This window comes from Vigna umbellata, chromosome 10, assembly GCF_029865625.1.
Source record: "Vigna umbellata cultivar VRB3 chromosome 10, Vumbellata_1.0, whole genome shotgun sequence".
In the NCBI taxonomy this organism is placed as follows: Eukaryota; Viridiplantae; Streptophyta; class Magnoliopsida; order Fabales; family Fabaceae; genus Vigna; species Vigna umbellata.
This window is the reverse complement of record NC_142174.1, coordinates 13889299-13908292: the sequence shown is the minus strand read 5'-3', so window position 1 is coordinate 13908292 and position 18994 is coordinate 13889299. Positions and strand designations below refer to the sequence as shown.

The window sequence follows — 18994 nt, the reverse complement described above, 5'->3', positions numbered from 1 at the left end:
TTTTATGTTATAATTTATATTAATGTTTTAAAAAGTATATTTTATTATAATTTAGAAAAACGAGTAAAAAAACATTTCAAATATTTTTAAACTTGAATATTTGTTTCATTTTTATGATTTTTTAAACATATTTTTTAACTTTATCAATTTTATTTCATCAATTGTAGTTTGAAGTGTATATCATATTGTCTATCTTATCCTTTCATTTTTACATTTTTCTTATCACGAAAGAAAGTTGAATTAGAAAAATATATAAAATAATCAATTATTTAAATCAAACTCAATTTTACAAAATTAATTTAATAAAATTATGTAATCTCAATTTTCATAGTATAATTTGACTTTATTTATAATCAGATTTTTATCACAATTAATCTAAATTTTAATTAATATAAATTACAAATTACTATAATATCAAATGAAGATAATAAAACTTAAGTTTGATTCAACCTAAAAAAGTCATCTCAATGAAGTGAGATATGTCTTATTCTATATTATAAATTTAATCTTATCACTTTTCAACACTATTTTTTTAAATTTAGAGGGAGATCATTTCTTTTATAAAATGATAATTATTATTTTTAAATTAACTTTTTTATATATATATATATATATAATCATGTGTTAAAATTAGTTAGGTTTATTACTTAAATTTTAAAAATACACAACTTATTTTTTTTTGTTTATTTTTATTTTTTTAAGGTGAGACAAAATGTTCTGTAGCTTGACATAGAGCTTTATCTAACCAAAAAAATTTATTAGGAGTGGTTGAACCAGGTCAAATCACCCAAGATCATCATCTTTATTAACATAATCACTTTTATTACTATTAACATTATTATTATTATCATTATAACCACTATCACAACTTATGATATAATTGATACTAGTATCATCATCGTTCTTATCATTATAGTCGTTTCATTTCACTGTTATCATTGTTTATAGTTATTGTCACCATCATCGTTTATCACTATTTGATTGTTGTCAACACAAATATAATCAATATTACTACTATTTTAACTACTTTCAATATACTATATTATTATTTTATCTTTAGTGCATATCAAATATTGAATATATCTAATGCTTATTTTACTCTTATCACGCTTTTTTATTCTTGCATTGTATTTTATCACATTATAATAATTATTAAACAAATTATCGATAAAAATGTCTTCTTATTACAAGTAAAAAGTTTCATGTACACCTCTTAACTTTCCTATCCCTATTTCACACCTAACAAAGAAAAATATTATTTTTATTTGTTAAGTTAATTCATTCTAAATCATTTTATATTTTAAATCAAAAACATTATTTTGTTGGTGTTAGGTATTGAATAAAAATTGGGATGTTTGTCTATCACTATTATAATTCAACTTTCTTGTTCACTTTACTAATTTATTTCATAGTATTTTAAGTAAATACATTTTTTTTTTATTTCTTGTTATCTTTATAGTTATTAAAAGGAGTTATAGCAACTATGAAAAAAAATTTAACATTATATTTATTAAAAGGTGTTATAACAATTATGAAAAAGGATAAATTTATTCAAATAAAAGAATAAAAATAGCAAAAAAATACCGTGAGAGTCTAATTCATTTGATTTAACAGGGTGCTGAATTGTTTTAAATTATCTGTTTTTTTTTTTCAATTTCAACAAATAAAACAAGAAGAAGAAAATAAAGCATATATCCTTGTTCGTTTGAAGCGTTTTGTCAATCTACAGTTACAACTTAACCAGTTTACATCACATTCACAATCCCTTCTTTTTGGCATTGGCGAGTACCTCTTTAGAAATGTTTTTTCATGTTTAAAAGTGGTCAATTTCTAGCTAAAAAGTGATGGGGAGTGTAAAAGACGCTATATAGTAGTAATAAAGTATGAGCTTATTCAGTTTAAAGATCAATTTCGTTTGCACTTTGAGAGAAGATATCAATGGGAGTATTAATGCAGCCATAATCTCCTTTATGTCTTGACCTACCATTTATAGATTCTTTCAAATGATCGAGATATAGAACGATCACTGTAATATCATCATGAAAATGACGCCTCAGACCTTTCTCAACTTTCTTTAAGTCATCATACCTCATATCTCTCTTCTTTGCTGCCTCTTCTAGTGCAACTGTCACCACTCGTTTTGCTATTCCCTACAATACAAAACCAGTTACGTATGTAATTTCAATTTTTTTTAATTGAACTGAAGTTTGATTTTAGTATTGTGTTTTTTTGGTTGAACTTGTGTTTGTAGTTTATTTTAGGATGTTTGTTTGGTGTGGACTTACTGTTCTGGGATTTTCTGAGACAATTTGAACAACCTCTTCATCAGTTAAATTCTCCCAAAGTCCATCTGATGCAAAGACTAAAAACAGATCATTTTCCTTCAATTTCCGCATCAGTATTGATGGTTCGGCTGTCATTACAGGTCTCTTCAAGTACAATGGACATGCAAATTGTTGGAACAAAGGGTTTGCGTCAAAATTTGCTTTCTTTAAGTAAGCATCTCCAATTGATCTTGATACCTGAAAGACAAAAAATAGTTAAAAGAATTACCATTTTTTTTTCTTTTCGTTTTATAAGAGTGTCAAATAAATTTAACTCACTCTCACGACAATAACATAAAATATTTTTATCAAATCTTCTCATCTCTAAACAATATATTCATGCTATTGGGTTTATCAAATATGAGTCTAATCACGTTAGGTATTATCATCACTCTGTTCAAAATCTTAAAACAATATATTAATGAAATTTTCACCTTGTAGTTTAGTTTTTCATTTCTGTCGTCTAATAATTTCTTCAGTTTCCATCATTATTTTCGAAAAAAAAAGATATTTTTGTTTGTTTATACTGGAGCACTGTCTCTGCCAAATGTTGTAAAATTCAAGTGAACGATCACCATACCAAATACCATGAAATAGATTCTGAAAGCTCAAATACAATAAAATGAATGTAGATATATATTTTTTAAAAATTACATAAAGAATACATGCAAACTAATTCATGGAACTTGATCAAAAGTTTAAAACAAAAGCCAAAACCAGAGCAGAAGCAATGCATGTCCAGTAACAACCAATTCTAGTATAACAACGAAGCTGAAGTTTGCTGATCTTGATAATTCATGTCACGCATTAAACACAAATATAAGCAGAAAAGAGATACAGACAAATATTGGAAGTAAATTCATTCACAAAGTATAAGTAATTCAATTTACATCACTTTTAATCCAACCATACAAGGAATTAAATTTATTCTCAATCTAAAATTTTAACATAATGAATTAATGAATTTTCACGGTGCTTCACTTTCTCATTTTTAATCCATGAAATTCCCAAACATATAAAGGTCATATAATTTTCAAAAATACCTGAATAATGCCCTTGATTCGCCAAACTCCACGAGTGCAGACCACAATGTGTGCATCATCAGGGTGAAGAGCTTCCACCTCCTTTCTGACCTCCTCCACTCCAACATTATGATCAGTGGACAAACGCTCCGCCACCACACCACCGCAATTCACCTCTCCTTCCAACGCTCTCCGACCCAGAACCGCCCTTGAATCCCCCAGATTAGCAACATAAAGAACGTCCTTTGAAATCGCTCCCAGAAGACAGCACGAACCCACTGAAGCCATCTGTGGCCGCGCAATCCATGTTTGTTTCACAAAACGCAAAAACTCCTCCTCTGTTGCCGCGAACGCCTTCTTTATCACCTCCTCCGACAACCCACCTTCCTCTTCTGTGAATTCTGCCACGCAGAACAATCAGTTTCATCAACTTTCTACATCATTAATTATAAATCAATATCGTATATTTAGTTGGAACGGAGAAAGTACTGCTAATTTCAGAAATACGTGTATCATATAACTCTTGTATTTACCTTACCAGTGTATCAAGCTCTGTTTTTTTTCCTATGTTTCTGCTTTCAGAATTAAAAGACCTTGGCGGAGAAATATATTATTATGTGGTCAGCACCATTATTAATCAAAATAATCTCCATACTTTTGGACGGAGTATTGTTGTTTATTATAAGTTGAAAAATTAGAGCGATGATTATGCATGTAAATTGTAATGATAGAAAAGGAAAAAAATGAATTTAGGCTTCTTACTGAGGAGGAAGGAGAAGAGATTATTGGTGATGAAACGGGAAGCTTGTGGTCCGCCGTGGCCGTCGTAGACGCCAAGAAAGGTTGCGGAGGGAGAGGTGAAGACTTGTGCTTGGTCTTCCAAGGAGGAGTTGGCTTGTACTACTGCAATTGAGTAGTTCCCTGAAGCGTGTGGCTTAAGGTCAGTGTCCCAGAGAAGGCTTTGGTCGCTGCCTCCACCACCAAAACACATCTCCAGTGGCCTCAGGCATCGGTCCAACATCCTTAACGCGCTCTGTTTCTCTGCTCTGCTCTGCTCTGTTCTGTTGTTTGGTTCTGTTTGATACGCGGTTAGTGGAAAAAAGAGAGAGTGAGTGTGTTTTGGGTTGGCGAAGTAACTAATATAGTCTTGACCACTGGAGAAAATGGGAATGAGGAGGAACGTGTGGATTCCGCGTTAAACGTAGGAAAAACAATAAACTATTAAACTAAACTGTGGAGTGAATGAGAATCCCCACGGATTCATTAGCCTCATAGAGTATTGGACGGGGTGATGCAAAAATGGAAGAAAATATAATATATAGAGAGAGAGTGGAAAAGCATTTACTAATAAATCTTAATGATTAAGTCACTTTATTTTGATGTTATACTGTGTAAATACTTGTGGTTTCTCTGTCAATATATCAAATAAAGAAAAGACAGATACTAATAAACTGTTTGAATTATTAAAATATACTGAGTACATTTTGATTTTGTTTTTAAGCTAATTCACTTAGGTCTTGTTCATTTGAGTGGATTTGAGGGAGAATAATTGAGGGGATTTGAGAGGATTTGAAAATAAATTTTTTTGTTGTTTATTTGAGTCAATTTGGAGGTAAGTGAGAATGAATTTAGAAGTAAAATTTGTGAGAATTAGTGTAGGATTTTATTGACGTGACACATTAAAAAAATTTACTTCCAAATTCAATCTCATTTACCTCCAAATTCACTCAAATAATCAACAAAAAAAATTATTTTCAAATCTTCTCAAATCTCCTCAATTACTTTCCCTCAAATCCACTAAGTGAACAAGACCTTAATTACGGATTAGATTTAAAAAAGTTATAATTTTTTTTATGCGAATTAGTTTTTAATCCAGTTCACTTAGATTCGACTCATTCGGATTGAATCCGTGGTGAGCTAAGTTGGCTTTCCAAACCGTCTAATTTAATTTAATTATTTATTATTTCGTGTTTTAATATTATTAGTTAACATTTTTTTATTATATTATAGATTGGGATAAAAATAAGATGTTTCAAAACTCTAATATTATAAATGGACAGTGATACAAAAATTATCAATATTAAAAACTTATTTTGTTTTTTGGATTATATGATATTTTCTTTTTATTTTGAATTGTCTTTAGAGTTTAAAATCATTTTAGAGTGAAATTTATTTAGATTTAAATTAAAAAGAATTATATTTTTTATTTTAAAAAACTTATGATTAAGTGAGCTAGTTACTCAACCCGTTAAACCCACCAACCCATAGTGAGTTGAGGGATTCAAATTTTTTCAACTCATTAATAAATGAGTTGGGTTGGATTGACTCACTAAATGACTAACCCGATAAATCGAGTTAAGTTACACATTTTGACAACTTTAAGTTTTTTCATTTGATAAGTTTATACTAAACATGGTTTAGCTACCTAGACAACCTTCTTCCAAGAATGAAGTACTCATTATTAAAGATCGCGAGTTTATTTTTATTTTTTTCAAAAATTATCTTTCTATCTAAACTTACTTACTTTAACAAAGATGAACCTTTGCGGTTACTAACCCCTTTTTTTAAATATCAAGACAATTATTTTTACTTGGGACATAGCTTTGCAGATTATGATATTTTATTTTAAATATATATATATATATATATATATATATATATATAATATATATATATATATATATATATATATATATATATATAATTTATTTTTGTCCTTTGATCCAAATAGTTTTGGCACACACTCATATAAAACTAAACTTGAACAAACTGAATGTAGATTACAAAGACACTGACCCTAGCCGCAACATTCACATAATTTTGAAATACAATTAGCAATATACTTTGTAAAAATCTAAGGTAAACGTGAATATTATTTTAAATATAAAATCATAAAAATGATTAGCAACAGGTAAATTTAATTATTGGTATTTCTAATATTAAGTCGATATAAGTAAGATGTTTAATTTATCTTTTGTGCATATATGTTTTAAAATTATTTTAAAAAATACTTAATCATTATGAATATTTTGTATAATTATTAGAAGATTTTTAATTTTTATGATTGAACTCCTTTGACACACACGTCTTGTTCTGTCTCTTCTCTTTACATACACGTCTTTGAGGATCAAATTCCTCAACACTAAATCATTATCTAATCTGTGTAGTAGAAGGTTTGGTATTCACTCTTTGTCAATTACGTGTATATTTTGTGCCCTTCTAGATTTTCCATCAATACAACATAACCAATTAGCCCATTTTTTCAAGCTGGGATTTGCATACACACTTACATTTTGGTTAAGAATATAAAAAATATATATTAACAAATACTATTTTACAATATTTTCATACAACACACGTATTATTTTTATATTATATTTAAAATATATCAATATCCTAATAAATCAATAAAAAATAACATATATACTATATCAAAATATTATAAAAAATATATATCAAAATATTTTTTCCTTTTAAAAATTTAGGTAAAAAAATATGTATCATAGCTTGAGTTACTAATTCCAAATTCAGTTAAAGTACAGAAAGGAAGTGGAAGAAGCGGCTGAAAATGCACTTGATATCCTTAACATACAGGGACCACACATTAGAAAAAAATAAAATAAAGTAAAAGTAGAAGACCACGACTTGGACCAGGCAACATCAAACTTTAGGACTTGGATTTAAGAATATATAGAAATTTTGGATGAGAAATTTTGAGAAAAGGGTTCTTAAGAGAATTAAAAATATATAGAGATAATATGTTTCGATATTAGATATAATTTTTTTTTAAATGATGAAAATTACGAAATTTGTTTTCAACCAATATGAAGGAGTTTCAAATAATACAATGAGGAATTTCAAATAACGTAAAATAAAGGTTGCACGTGATTAATTTTAGGTTAAACCTTTCGGAACTCTTTATTTATGTGGATATTTTCGGTTAGATCTTTTTTATAGGTTTCACCAATTTGATTTTTTATATTGAAAAATTGACTCAATTGGGTCATTGTCGTTAAATTGATCGGGTTAAGTTTTTGATGAGCTTGAGACGTTGACATAGTTAGTTTTTGACAGATCACTCATGCTACGTCAGCGTCATCTTTCCTAACAGCATAATCCATGATTTGTTTTGTCTTTAATCTCGAACCAATTTGATTTTAATAAACCCTAATTTGGTGATGAACCTAAACATCAATCGCTAAAGTTGAAAATGATGAAGGGAGGTCGAAGATGATGAACCCTAATTTAAGTTTCAATTATCAGAAACTTTATTTTTTATTTTTAATTATACATTCACGTAACATAATGTATAATTACTTTAATTTGAAGAATTTAGAAATATAAGAAATTTGAATTGCGTATTTTAAAATTAATTGGTGTGTTTAAATTCATATATATATATATATATATATATATATATATATATATATATATATATATATATATATATATATATATATAAAAGTTAATTTATCAATTTTTTATTCAATAACATAGCTTGATAATTACTAATTTAGAACTTTTTTTTTACTTTGAATTAACTTAATAAATATTTTAAACTAACATAATTTTTTTCTCTCGATTTAAACAACTAAAAGACACAGTTTACAAAATATTCTCCTTTTAAAAGTTATCTCAGACCAGCTTGATTTTTTATTTCACAAATATTACTGAAATAATTAGTTTGTATTAAAAGTATTTTTTTTTGTCAAAAATAACATAAAGAAAAATGCTGCAAAGAGTTAAAGTTAAGGTGTAAATAGCAGCTACCAATAAAGTATCCCTAACAATTCATACTTGGGCTTGATAACTTCTTAGTCTTATATCCGTTGAGTGAAATGAATAAAACAAGATTTGACAATCAAACAAACAAAATAAAATAAATCTGATGGGATATCATAAGCTTATTATGAATGTTAGGAATACCAATCCTAATGATTAACATTGCCTTTAAAATGGATTTTTGTGACAGTTCGCGTACACTTTTATAAATTTATTTATTTAATATTTTCATCTCTTAATTTACATATTTATAGAATTTTTTTTCCCTTTCTATTTATGAATTAACTTTCAAATAATATCCTATATTTTTTTTATCTGAACACCTTTAATTATTTCACAATATTTTCATTTAATAAGACATAAATATTATGAATTAATAGCTTAAGTTTAGCCATTAGTTTGAGTGCACTTCTGGAATATATATAGATGTGGTTGTTATTTAAAGACAATGATGACTATATATCTGATAACAATTTATATATTTAATATTTATTATTAAATCAAAAGATATAACTTATAGATCACGTATAACACTTTTTATTTACTAATTAATTTAAGTATTGATTTGATTATGACCTGACCTACTTAATCATTGAAATATTTAAAGTTAAATTATCTATAATTTTAAATATATGGCGTAAACTATGCATATTTTTAAATATGTGTTTTAAATTATCCACAATTTTTTTAAAATGTAATTTAAACTAGTTTTAATTATTATTTGTAATTATCTATATTTTCTAAAGTTGTTTAAAATAAATAAGTAACATTTTTTATACACTCTAAGTTAAAGATAAATAAGACTCAATATATAACCAACAATAAAAAATCGTAACTTATTTCTATTTAGAAAATAATTTTGGAATCATTGTCTTGTAAGTCTTATTTAATTTATAGATATAAAGAGATTCATCCAGGAGAGTGTAAGTAAAAAAAAAATACACCTGAAAATTGACAGAGAAAACTATAGAAAAATGATACTTGATACACTTAATTCTTTTACATTCATTTATTCTTTCTTATTTTTTACTTTTTTTTTTGAAAAACTATAAAAATTAATTCTTTTAGGACTATTTTATTTTTTTAGGTGTGTCAAATGAATTTTAATGTATCATGGTACCTAGTTAATATTAGGAAACTTTATTAACGCATTAAAATATTTCTATTATACTTTTAATATTGTAAATTAAAAAGAATGTATATATTTTTGTGATTTAAAAAAAAAGGTGCATTTAACTTTTTTTAGGAATCATATTTTATTATTAAAATATATATAAAAAGGGGATAATTTTCTTAGATGTCCATGCATCATCATTATTATTCACATACTCCAAGGAACCAATTATCCAATCATTAAGAATCGAAAGTTCCTTCTGTCACGACAAGCATAAGCACCAAATTATTCCCACTTACGGAGGACCTTATCATTCTATAATCCACCATTGCCACTCGCCTCGGACACAGATCTCACCAACAATATCTTACGAAACACATTCAATCTTTAACATGCACTCAATCACCATCAGTCAAAAAGAGAAATGAAAAAGAAAAACTATCATTCTCACGACGGTAAGAAATTTTGATTACAGAGTCTCCACTCTCGATCGCAATGATGAAATTTAAGAACAAAAACAAAAGCCAACGGCTATAAAGGCAATCTAACCCAATAATAAAAAAAAAAATTTAAAAGCATGCTCTGAGCTAAAGCGTTTAAGATTTAGATAACAAAGTCTCATCATCGGCATAGCTTGCATCATGCGAAAGCTCCTTTATCCATTCAAACGTTCGACGACGCGACATAGTCCTCTTTCCTTGCTTTTGTCTCTGTTTCTGCTTCTTCCTTTCGACCGCTTTTTCTTTCATCGCGTGCGTTACGCTTTCGGTCTTGTTGGCGCTTTTAGTACTACCCTTAATCATGGTAATGTTCGATTGCACTGTTTCAACTGAACATTTGCAACCACTCCAAAAGCCACCACCTATACCAACAAATTGTTTCAAAACGTGATTTCCCTTAGCGCTGTAACTCCTTTTTACAGCGCTATTACTATTGTTGCTGCTGTTGTTACTGCTATTGTTGCGAGCTATGTGATTTTTGTTAATACCGTTGGTGCTGCGGACTTTGAGATCTTGCAATGCTATCTCGGGTGCAGGCACCACACCCAAACGGAAAAAGTCCCATGCAGATGATTTTCTACCTTGATTACCGAAGCTTGTTTGTCTTGGAATGGTTACCTTCAATTGAGGTTGGGGACTTGGATGAGCATGGAAATGATTTTGATTTTGATTTTGAGGTCTGGGTTTGGAAATTCCTGGGGTTGTGGTGGAGGTGGAAGAGCTGCTACTAGTTGAGTTCTGGCTTCTTATGCTGCTGCTTCTACTGCTATTGCTACGAAACTCTCTCAGAGAACCATGACCCAAGGACTCGGACCTTGATTGACATCGCTTTAACGAGAGACGCAAGGGGAGAATCTGACCTTGAAAGAAAACTTCATCAGCAGCACACATTTCTGATTCTGAGGAAAAAGGGGTACCCCATAAGCGGAAATCAAAATCTTCTCGAGTTTCTATGATCTGAGAATCTGGTTCTGGTTTTGGTTGAGTCTCATCGTTGATGAGATTGACGGGGAGATCGCAAAGTGACAATGCTTCAATTTCTTCTTCTTCATCTTCCTCTTCTCCCTCTTCTTCTTTCAATTGTTCCAGTTTTTTCTCCTGAGGGGTGGCAGTATTTGTGGCCATCTGAGGAAAGGTACAAGGTTTGGTTGAATACTTATGAGTAACAGGAATGGGATTTATAGGGAAAATGTAAGTGAAATTATTTTGAGGGTAATGTGGATGTGTGGCAGAGTGGAGTGACAGAGAGAGTTTGGAATATAAAGAGCAATAAAGGGAAGTGTTGACAAAGACTAAAGTAGGAATTAGAATAGATTGGATAAGTGAAGTTATGGGTGCAGTGCAGTGCAGGCGACCTAAGATAATGTCTTTTCCTTGTTTGAGGGTGAAGAAAGGAACTGTTTGATCATTTGGCCCAGCCACTACCAGAGACAGTACCTCTCTACAGTCGCTTTTGATGTTATTCATCTGGATCAACGCCAGGGGGAAATGCTTCTAGAGTGGGCTCCTTCTGCTATTTTAAATCAAAATCGTATTCGAATACTTGTTGTCATACACTACTTTTTCATCCATTATGTATTTTTTTATTAAAAAAATTGTCTTTGTATGTCATTTTTTTTACATGTAATATGTTCCCTTTAGTTAGGGATGGAGATTAAGTCGTTTATGATACATATATGTATCTACATATGGAACAAACTGACGTTATCTTTAATCTAAACCTTTTTATTTTATTTTGATTTAATTTAATGTCACACTCACATTTATAGTGTTAACAATTTTTATTCTTAATATTCAACTTTTCTATTTTTAATTAATATGTTATTTTTTTTAATTTTTAATAATCTTTTCTCAAATTTATTGTTGGAAGTATTTTTATTAAATATAATACCAATTTCAAATACATATGTAAATATAAATTTTATTTTACAAGATGATATGGAATTCAATTAGACTTAAAGTATGTTAATTATCATTTATAATAAGTTTATTTTTATTTTTTAAATGTATCATTTTTTATAAGGATTAAATATAAACTTATCTTAGTGTAAACTTAAAGGATTGGTGAATGTTTCGATATGAACCAAAGTTATAAGTTATAAGTTTTGTAATTTTTAAGTGTTTGTCTTTATCACCTTAGTTGAGAGATTATTTACCATTCTGATGTCAAAGTCAACAATTGTTTGAGACAATTGCTTATCTTTTTACCTTAAATATATATTTATTGTTTTTGGATTAGACTTTAAATCAACAACAACCTAATTAATATTAATGTTAATTTATGATAACTTGGTAATGGTGAAAATAAATTACACTGAAAAAATGTAAGATGAAAATAAGATATAAGTGAAAGAAAAAATAATTTTAAAATAATGGAAACAATTATACTGTTTGTTATATTTATTAATTAAATTACAGAACTTTAAAAATTCAATTTCTCATTATTTTCACTCTAAAATAAATTAATAATTAACTTTATCTTTTATCTATTTTTTCCCTTTTTTCTTAACATTTTTTTTATTTTAGTAATTTTTATTCTAGAAACCAAACCCAACGTTAGTATTTTGTCGTTGGAGCTACATTGGTATTTATTTAGGGAGATTCGTTTTGTTTTTGTTGGTTTACTACTGTTCACGCGAATGGCATGATGAAAGAATTGTGTTTGTTTCACGTGATTTGCATTGATTTGAAAGTGAAGATTTATGAGATAAGATAAAAAGATGGATCCGTACAAAGATCGTAAGATTTGAGAAAAAATAAATGGATTTTTTTAATGTTACTGTGCTCATGAGAATTGGTGTGAGTGATATCAATCGGTTATGCGACTAGAAACCGATTCTGTAATTTGGGAATCGATTCTAGGATGGGGAAGTGATTTCATAGCAGTTGGGTCACCTAAAAGAGAGAGGTGAGGTGAAGCCTCCGTTACGTGTTTGTTGCTTTATTCAGTTTCAATCTTTTGAAAGAATTATTAGTTTTAAATAATTTTGTATTGTATCACATTCTATATGATAGTTATATTGTCATAAATCTAATTATAATATAATAATCATAATATAATAATAATTATTATTATAATAATATAACAATAGTATAATATAATAATAATTATTATCATAATAATAATAACAATATTTATTACAATAATAATAACATAATGATCTTAAATATATAATACAATAATAATGATATAGTAATAATAATAATTTACACAAATTATGTTTTATTTTAAATAATTTTTATAATAAAGATAAATGGTAATTATTTAATTTTATTTATTAAAACATTTATTTTTATTTTAATAAATAAATTTTATAAACTTTTATTTCAAATATTTTTATTTTTAATTTGTTTTTCTAAATTTAAATAATCGTTTTTTCATTTATCTTTTCACTTAAATTCACTCCTCCAAAACAAACACATAATAAGGATTGGAAATAAAGTAAACTAATTTAAGTTTTTATTTTTTGTATACTAAGATGTAAGTACCGGGTAGAAAGATTTTTTAATATTGTAATGTTTATGAAAGGTATAAATAAGTAAGTTTCTTATTAGACATTTTCTCCCTCTCACAATAATTTCAGCTTAAAACTCTAACAGCAATAAATATAATACTTATTAAAATAATTTCATTAAAATTGTCTAACCCTTTCAATAAATAAATATTTTTTTTTGTTGAGAGATAAATAAAATAATTAATTTAAGAAAAATTAAAAAATAATTAAAAGAAATGGGAATATATCTAGTTGAATCAAGAGAGAACTAAAATTATAAGTGAATGAGAAATATTGGGTATTTGTTTGAAACTAATCATAACAACCTTTAAATGAAAAAACAAATGGAAAGCTGGGACTCTTTCTATAATTAATTCTTCCTCTCTTTACATTAAAACTTTATTTCCTAAAAACTATATGGTTTTTACATTAAAACTTTTTAACACACAAATACACAACTATAAATATTTATTTAGTATAAAAAATATAAATAAATAAAAATATATTTTATTTTTATTTTCTATAAATCTTACATGTTACGCCTCCCAGTTCATGATTTAGAGCTTTGTTATGGATATTTGATGGTGGCGCGATTAAAGTTTGTGCATTAATGTCGGTGTGGTTAATGAAAGTGATGTTCATTTTATGCGCAATGATTTTGCTTGAACTAAATATGACTTGAAATTTGTTCGTGTCATACGTTTTTTATTAACACATAAGCAAATGATTTTATTTAAATAATTCTTAACTAATTCAATTAATTTCAACTCACACATGATATAACAGACCATGTAAACAAATCACACAATTCATTCAAACATTATCACTATATACATTATTCAGTTAACAATTACATGATATCATAAAAATATCAAAATAAATATAATTTAGCAAAATAAAAACCACATATATTTAAGAAAAAAAAGTTTTGTATTAAATAAAATCGACGAAAATATAAACTAAATCAGTATTTAAAAGCTAAATTTTATAAAAAATATTCAAACCAAAATTTGGTTTAGGATTGATACTTTTGATAGAAGAAGTCCTGAGGATGAAAGTAGGAATGATTTTTAATAACATTCTCCTTTAAGGATGTTCCCTAGATACCGTCGTTCATATATAACTCCTGAAAATAATTTCGTTTAATATGAAAATTCTAGTTCCGCTCAATTTAAATTAAATAGAATTGTTGGTCTACTTTGAATGTAAACTGGAAACTTTTTTATTTAATATTTTCTAATTCCTTAGTCATTAATATATTATATTAACAACATTAATATTTGAATTTAAAAATCATAAATATTTTATGTAAAAATAATGGTTCCACTTAATTTAAATTCAACTAGGATTATTGGTCAACTTTCAAAAAATAAACGAGGATTGTTTTATTTAATATTTTTAATTATTGGATGATTAATATATTTTGTTAACAACAGTAATATTTGGATTTAAAAGTCCTAAATATTTATCATGGAAATTTTTGTCAACGGGAAATTTAAACTCAAATATGATTGTTGGTCATCTTTTTTGGAAATAGAACTGGTATTTTTTTATTTAATATGCTGTTTTCTCTCAGCGAGTATTATTTAATATTATGTAATTCTTCAATCATTAATATATGGGCTTTTAATATTAAAATGCTTTAAAAGCCATTAAATATATTTTTATTTTATACAAATAAAGTATTTTTATCTTTTATTTCAAGAGTAAGTAAGATTAATTTCTTTTTATATTAATTTTCTTTTTCATTTTAAATTGATTATTGAAATTAATTGGATGATAAATAATTTAATTCTTTATCAGAAATCAACAATATTTCTTTTGCATTTTTTCTCTCTTCCATGTTCATTAATATGTATTTAATAATTATTTCAATATAAGAAGAATAGTATGAATATTTTCTTTAATAAGAGATACATTCCACACAAAAAATCATTTTTATGAAAATCTTACTTTACTCTATTAAAATTATTAACTTTTTGTGATATGTATTTATGTTTTTTAATTAATTTTTTAATTATATAAAATTTAATCTTTTAATAATGTAAATTTTAAACATGCATCTTGTTTAAAAAGAAAGCTGGCAGCAACTCTCATTTTAGTGCAATAATTCGTTTGATATAATAGTTTTAATTTCGTTTCCTCAGTAAGTATCTCGTCAACAATATTAAAACTCTTAAATTTTAAATAAATTTAAAGATATTACACATCTTTTTTAATCCCTTTAAGACATAATTATTTCCTCTTGAAATGTGAATTTACTATATGTTTCTTTTCCTTGTTGATTTTATTTTCTTAATTATAAAATAAATTCATTATATAAGGAGTCGAAGTTAACGCGTAACATTTATTAGGTAACGAAAATGTTTGTTCGTAGGTTACTGAATGAAAACAAAACAGGTGTTACGTGCGTTAATAGTTTGTATCCCATTCTTTCTTGAGAAGTTTGTTATTATATTTTCTCATAAAAGTTATAAATTTAATGATCTAATAACCAAAATCAATTATTTCCCTCTCCCATTTTCTTACTCCGGAGTCATCTTTCAAGCCAATTTCTCTTTTATATTCCCCTCAAAGCGTCACCACAAACAAGTAAGTTTAGCATGAAGACGTTTGATAAACCAGTTTCTGCAGCTACTTTCGTTTTCTTTTTGATCCTTTGTGATGTATCTTTAGCGACGATTGAGAGAAAAAATGATAATGAAAAGAGTACTTACATTGTTCATGTGGCCAAATCTGAAATGCCGACAATATTAAATCATTATTCAATTTGGTATCGCTCCATTTTGAAATCGATATCTGAATCAGCAGAAATACTCTACCACTATGACAATGCGATTCATGGATTTTCAACGAGATTAACTCCTGAAGAAGCCCGATTGTTGAAGAGTGAAATCGGGATTCTGAAGGTGCTGCCGGAGAAAATATACAAGCCACTCACAACTCGAACACCGCAGTTTCTTGGGCTTGATAAAATCAAAGACATGTTTCCTGAGTCAAACGCGACGAGTGACATCATTATTGGACTCCTCGACACTGGTGTTTGGCCTGAAAGCAAGAGTTTTGACGATGTCGAACTGGGACCCGTTCCTATGAGTTGGAAAGGAAAATGTGAATCGGGTCAGAATTTCAGTGCCGCCAATTGCAATAAAAAACTAATAGGAGCTAGGTTCTTCTTGAAAGGCTTCGAGGCCTCAGTGGGTCCCCTTAATGCAACGCAGTTTAGATCACCACGAGACTCTGACGGCCATGGCACCCACACTGCAAGCACAGCTGCAGGTTCTACAGTGAAAGGTGCGAACTTATTTGGTTATGCTTCTGGGGTCGCGCGTGGAATGGTCCCACAAGCTAGAGTTGCTATCTATAAGGTTTGTTGGCAAGATAATTGTGTTGCTTCTGATATACTGGCGGCAATGGACGCAGCCATCTCCGATAATGTCAATGTCATTTCGGCATCACTCGGAGGACAAGCAATTGATTATGATGAAGAAAACCTTGCCATTGGAGCCTTTGCAGCAATGGAGAAAGGGATTGTAGTTGCATGTGCTGCAGGAAACGATGGTCCTACCAACTCCACTCTCCAAAATGTAGCACCTTGGATAATCACTGTGGGAGCTGGCACAATAGATCGTGATTTTCCGGTATATGTCAAACTCGGGAATGGAAAGAACTATTCTGGAGTTTCAATCAGTGATGGTAGTTTTCTGCCTCGTACTTTTGTGCCACTCATATACGCTGGAAATGCAAGCGTAAATGTAGGTGCAGAGTTGTGTCTGACAGATAGCTTGGATCCAGAAAAGGTTAAGGGAAAAATTGTGTTCTGTGATCGTGGAAATATTTCAAGGGTGGAGAAAGGGCTTGCGGTGAAATCTGCTGGTGGTCTGGGCATGGTGTTAGCCAATGCAGAAATTGATGGAGAGGAATTGGTGGCGGATGCCCATCTTTTGCCAACAGCTGCAGTGGGTTTCAAAGCCTCCAAAGCCATTAAGATGTACCTGCAACAGACACAAAATCCAACAGCTACACTTGTGTTCCAGGGAACCGAGGTTGGAATTAAGCCGTCGCCAGTTGTTTCTGCATATAGTGCTCGAGGTCCAAACCCAGTCACACCAGAAATATTAAAACCTGATTTCATTGCTCCTGGTACAAACATATTAGCCGCATTTACGAAATATGCAGGTCCCACAAACCTCGACCAGGATGATAGGCGTGTGGATTTTAACATAATCACAGGAACATCCATGTCATGTCCTCACGCCAGTGGTATAGCAGCTTTGATTAAATCGGTTTATCCAAATTGGAGCCCAGCTGCAATTCGATCTGCGCTTATAACCACAGCTTATGCGTCTTACAACAATGGTGAAAAACTATTAGACAGTGCCACAAATGCTCCTTCAACACCGTTTGCCGTCGGTGCCGGACATGTGAATCCCATTCTCGCGCTTAATCCAGGACTTGTTTACGATTTAACAGCCGATGATTACCTGAACTTTCTCTGTGCATTAAACTACACACCTGACAGGATTGAAGCTGTGGCAAGGAGAAAGTTCAGCTGTGATGCACAGAAGCACTACAGTGTAACAAGCTTAAATTACCCTTCGTTTGGCGTGGTGTTTAAACCAGTATCAGGAAGCTCCATTGCAATCATTATTCACGAGCGAACTCTTACCAATGTGGGGATTGCAGGAACATACAAAGCATCGGTTACGTTGGATATCCCATCTGTGAATATCACTGTTGAGCCAAACGTGTTGAGTTTCAACAAAAATGAGAAAAAATCATACAAGGTGACATTTACAACTCCGAATCCGCCAACACGAAGGCAAGTTGGTTTTGGACGTTTAGAATGGTCAAATGGAAAAACTATAGTCGGAAGTCCTATTTCAATTATCTGGGAATAAAGATGACCTAAATAAAAACTATAGAGATATTTATTAAAGTTTCTTGAGTTTGATAAAAGTGAGACTTGATTAGCATAAAACGTTATATATTACATTATAAATATGAATGCTGCAATCACATTATTACTCTTTGAGTTATCTTTTCAGAAATCAATAAAAGAATGGTTCTAATGAAACAACAATACGGTTTTGTATTGTACTCATTTCTCTTTTAATCTTATTGTAAGGACTAAGGGTATATAATAAGAGATAATGATGACTGTGTTATTGTAATTATAAAGAAACAAGTAAATTTATTTCTTAAAAAACTGAATGAAATAAGAAGGGAGGAAAAATTATATTATAAAAAAAGGACTTGAAAATTTTACCATTTAACTGAAATTGTAATTCCATTATAGTGATTGGATGATGTTGAATTAAATGATCCTAATTGTATTTAATAAAAGTTGAATTGATTTTCTTTACTGTAACTCATATAATATATTGATAATCAAATATAAATTTTAATAATTTTTTATTAAGTTATGTTTGAATATTGACTATATATACTTAAAACTAATTCATATAAATAATAAAAATAAAATATTAATATTTGTTTTGGATTATTTATTTTAAAATATTTCTCATAAACGTAATAGTAAATGATAAATGGTCCTGATTGTATATGATGAAAAATAATTAATTATCTTTACCGTTATTTATAAAATCGGTCGACAATAAAATATAAATTTTTATATTCTTTGCATCAAGTAAAGAGGGGTGGCGAAGGTCCGGAAAACCTCACTTTATTGATTCCCTTGTGTGTGTGTTTGAATATTTTAACAAAAACAATTTCCGTTTTGTTAATCATAGAATGT

The 18994-nt window shown here is 28.8% G+C and overlaps 2 protein-coding genes and 1 pseudogene across 2 annotated transcripts; 1 reads left to right on the top strand and 2 right to left on the bottom strand.

The window, feature by feature from the left end:
- Positions 1-1676: 1676 nt before the first annotated feature.
- On the bottom strand, positions 1677-4626 carry LOC124833448 (putative protein phosphatase 2C 78). Its single transcript, XM_047307937.2, has 4 exons — positions 4109-4626; positions 3368-3747; positions 2286-2522; positions 1677-2150 (listed from the first exon to the last, which is right to left on the bottom strand). The coding sequence occupies exons 1-4, from the start codon at positions 4365-4367 to the stop codon at positions 1899-1901; spliced, it is 1128 nt and encodes a 375-aa protein (XP_047163893.1). The 5' UTR covers positions 4368-4626; the 3' UTR covers positions 1677-1898.
- A 5041-nt stretch (positions 4627-9667) lies between these two features.
- Positions 9668-11322, bottom strand: LOC124833535 (uncharacterized). Its single transcript, XM_047308045.2, has one exon. It carries the CDS (start codon positions 11207-11209, stop codon positions 9839-9841), a length of 1371 nt encoding a protein of 456 aa, XP_047164001.2. The 5' UTR covers positions 11210-11322; the 3' UTR covers positions 9668-9838.
- A 4423-nt stretch (positions 11323-15745) lies between these two features.
- On the top strand, positions 15746-18263 carry LOC124833419 (subtilisin-like protease SBT1.7 pseudogene; annotated as a pseudogene).
- Positions 18264-18994: the final 731 nt, after the last annotated feature.

Coding starts and splice junctions, on each gene's coding strand:
- LOC124833448 (XM_047307937.2), bottom strand. CDS start 4,367: ATGTTGGACCGATGCCTGAGGCCACTGGAGATGTGTTTTGGTGGTGGA. Junction 3,748..4,108: donor TCTCTTCTCCTTCCTCCTCA/GTAAGAAGCCTA, acceptor TCTGCGTGGCAG/AATTCACAGAAGAGGAAGGT. Junction 2,151..2,285: donor TCTCAGAAAATCCCAGAACA/GTAAGTCCACAC, acceptor TTTGTATTGTAG/GGAATAGCAAAACGAGTGGT.
- LOC124833535 (XM_047308045.2), bottom strand. CDS start 11,209: ATGAATAACATCAAAAGCGACTGTAGAGAGGTACTGTCTCTGGTAGTG.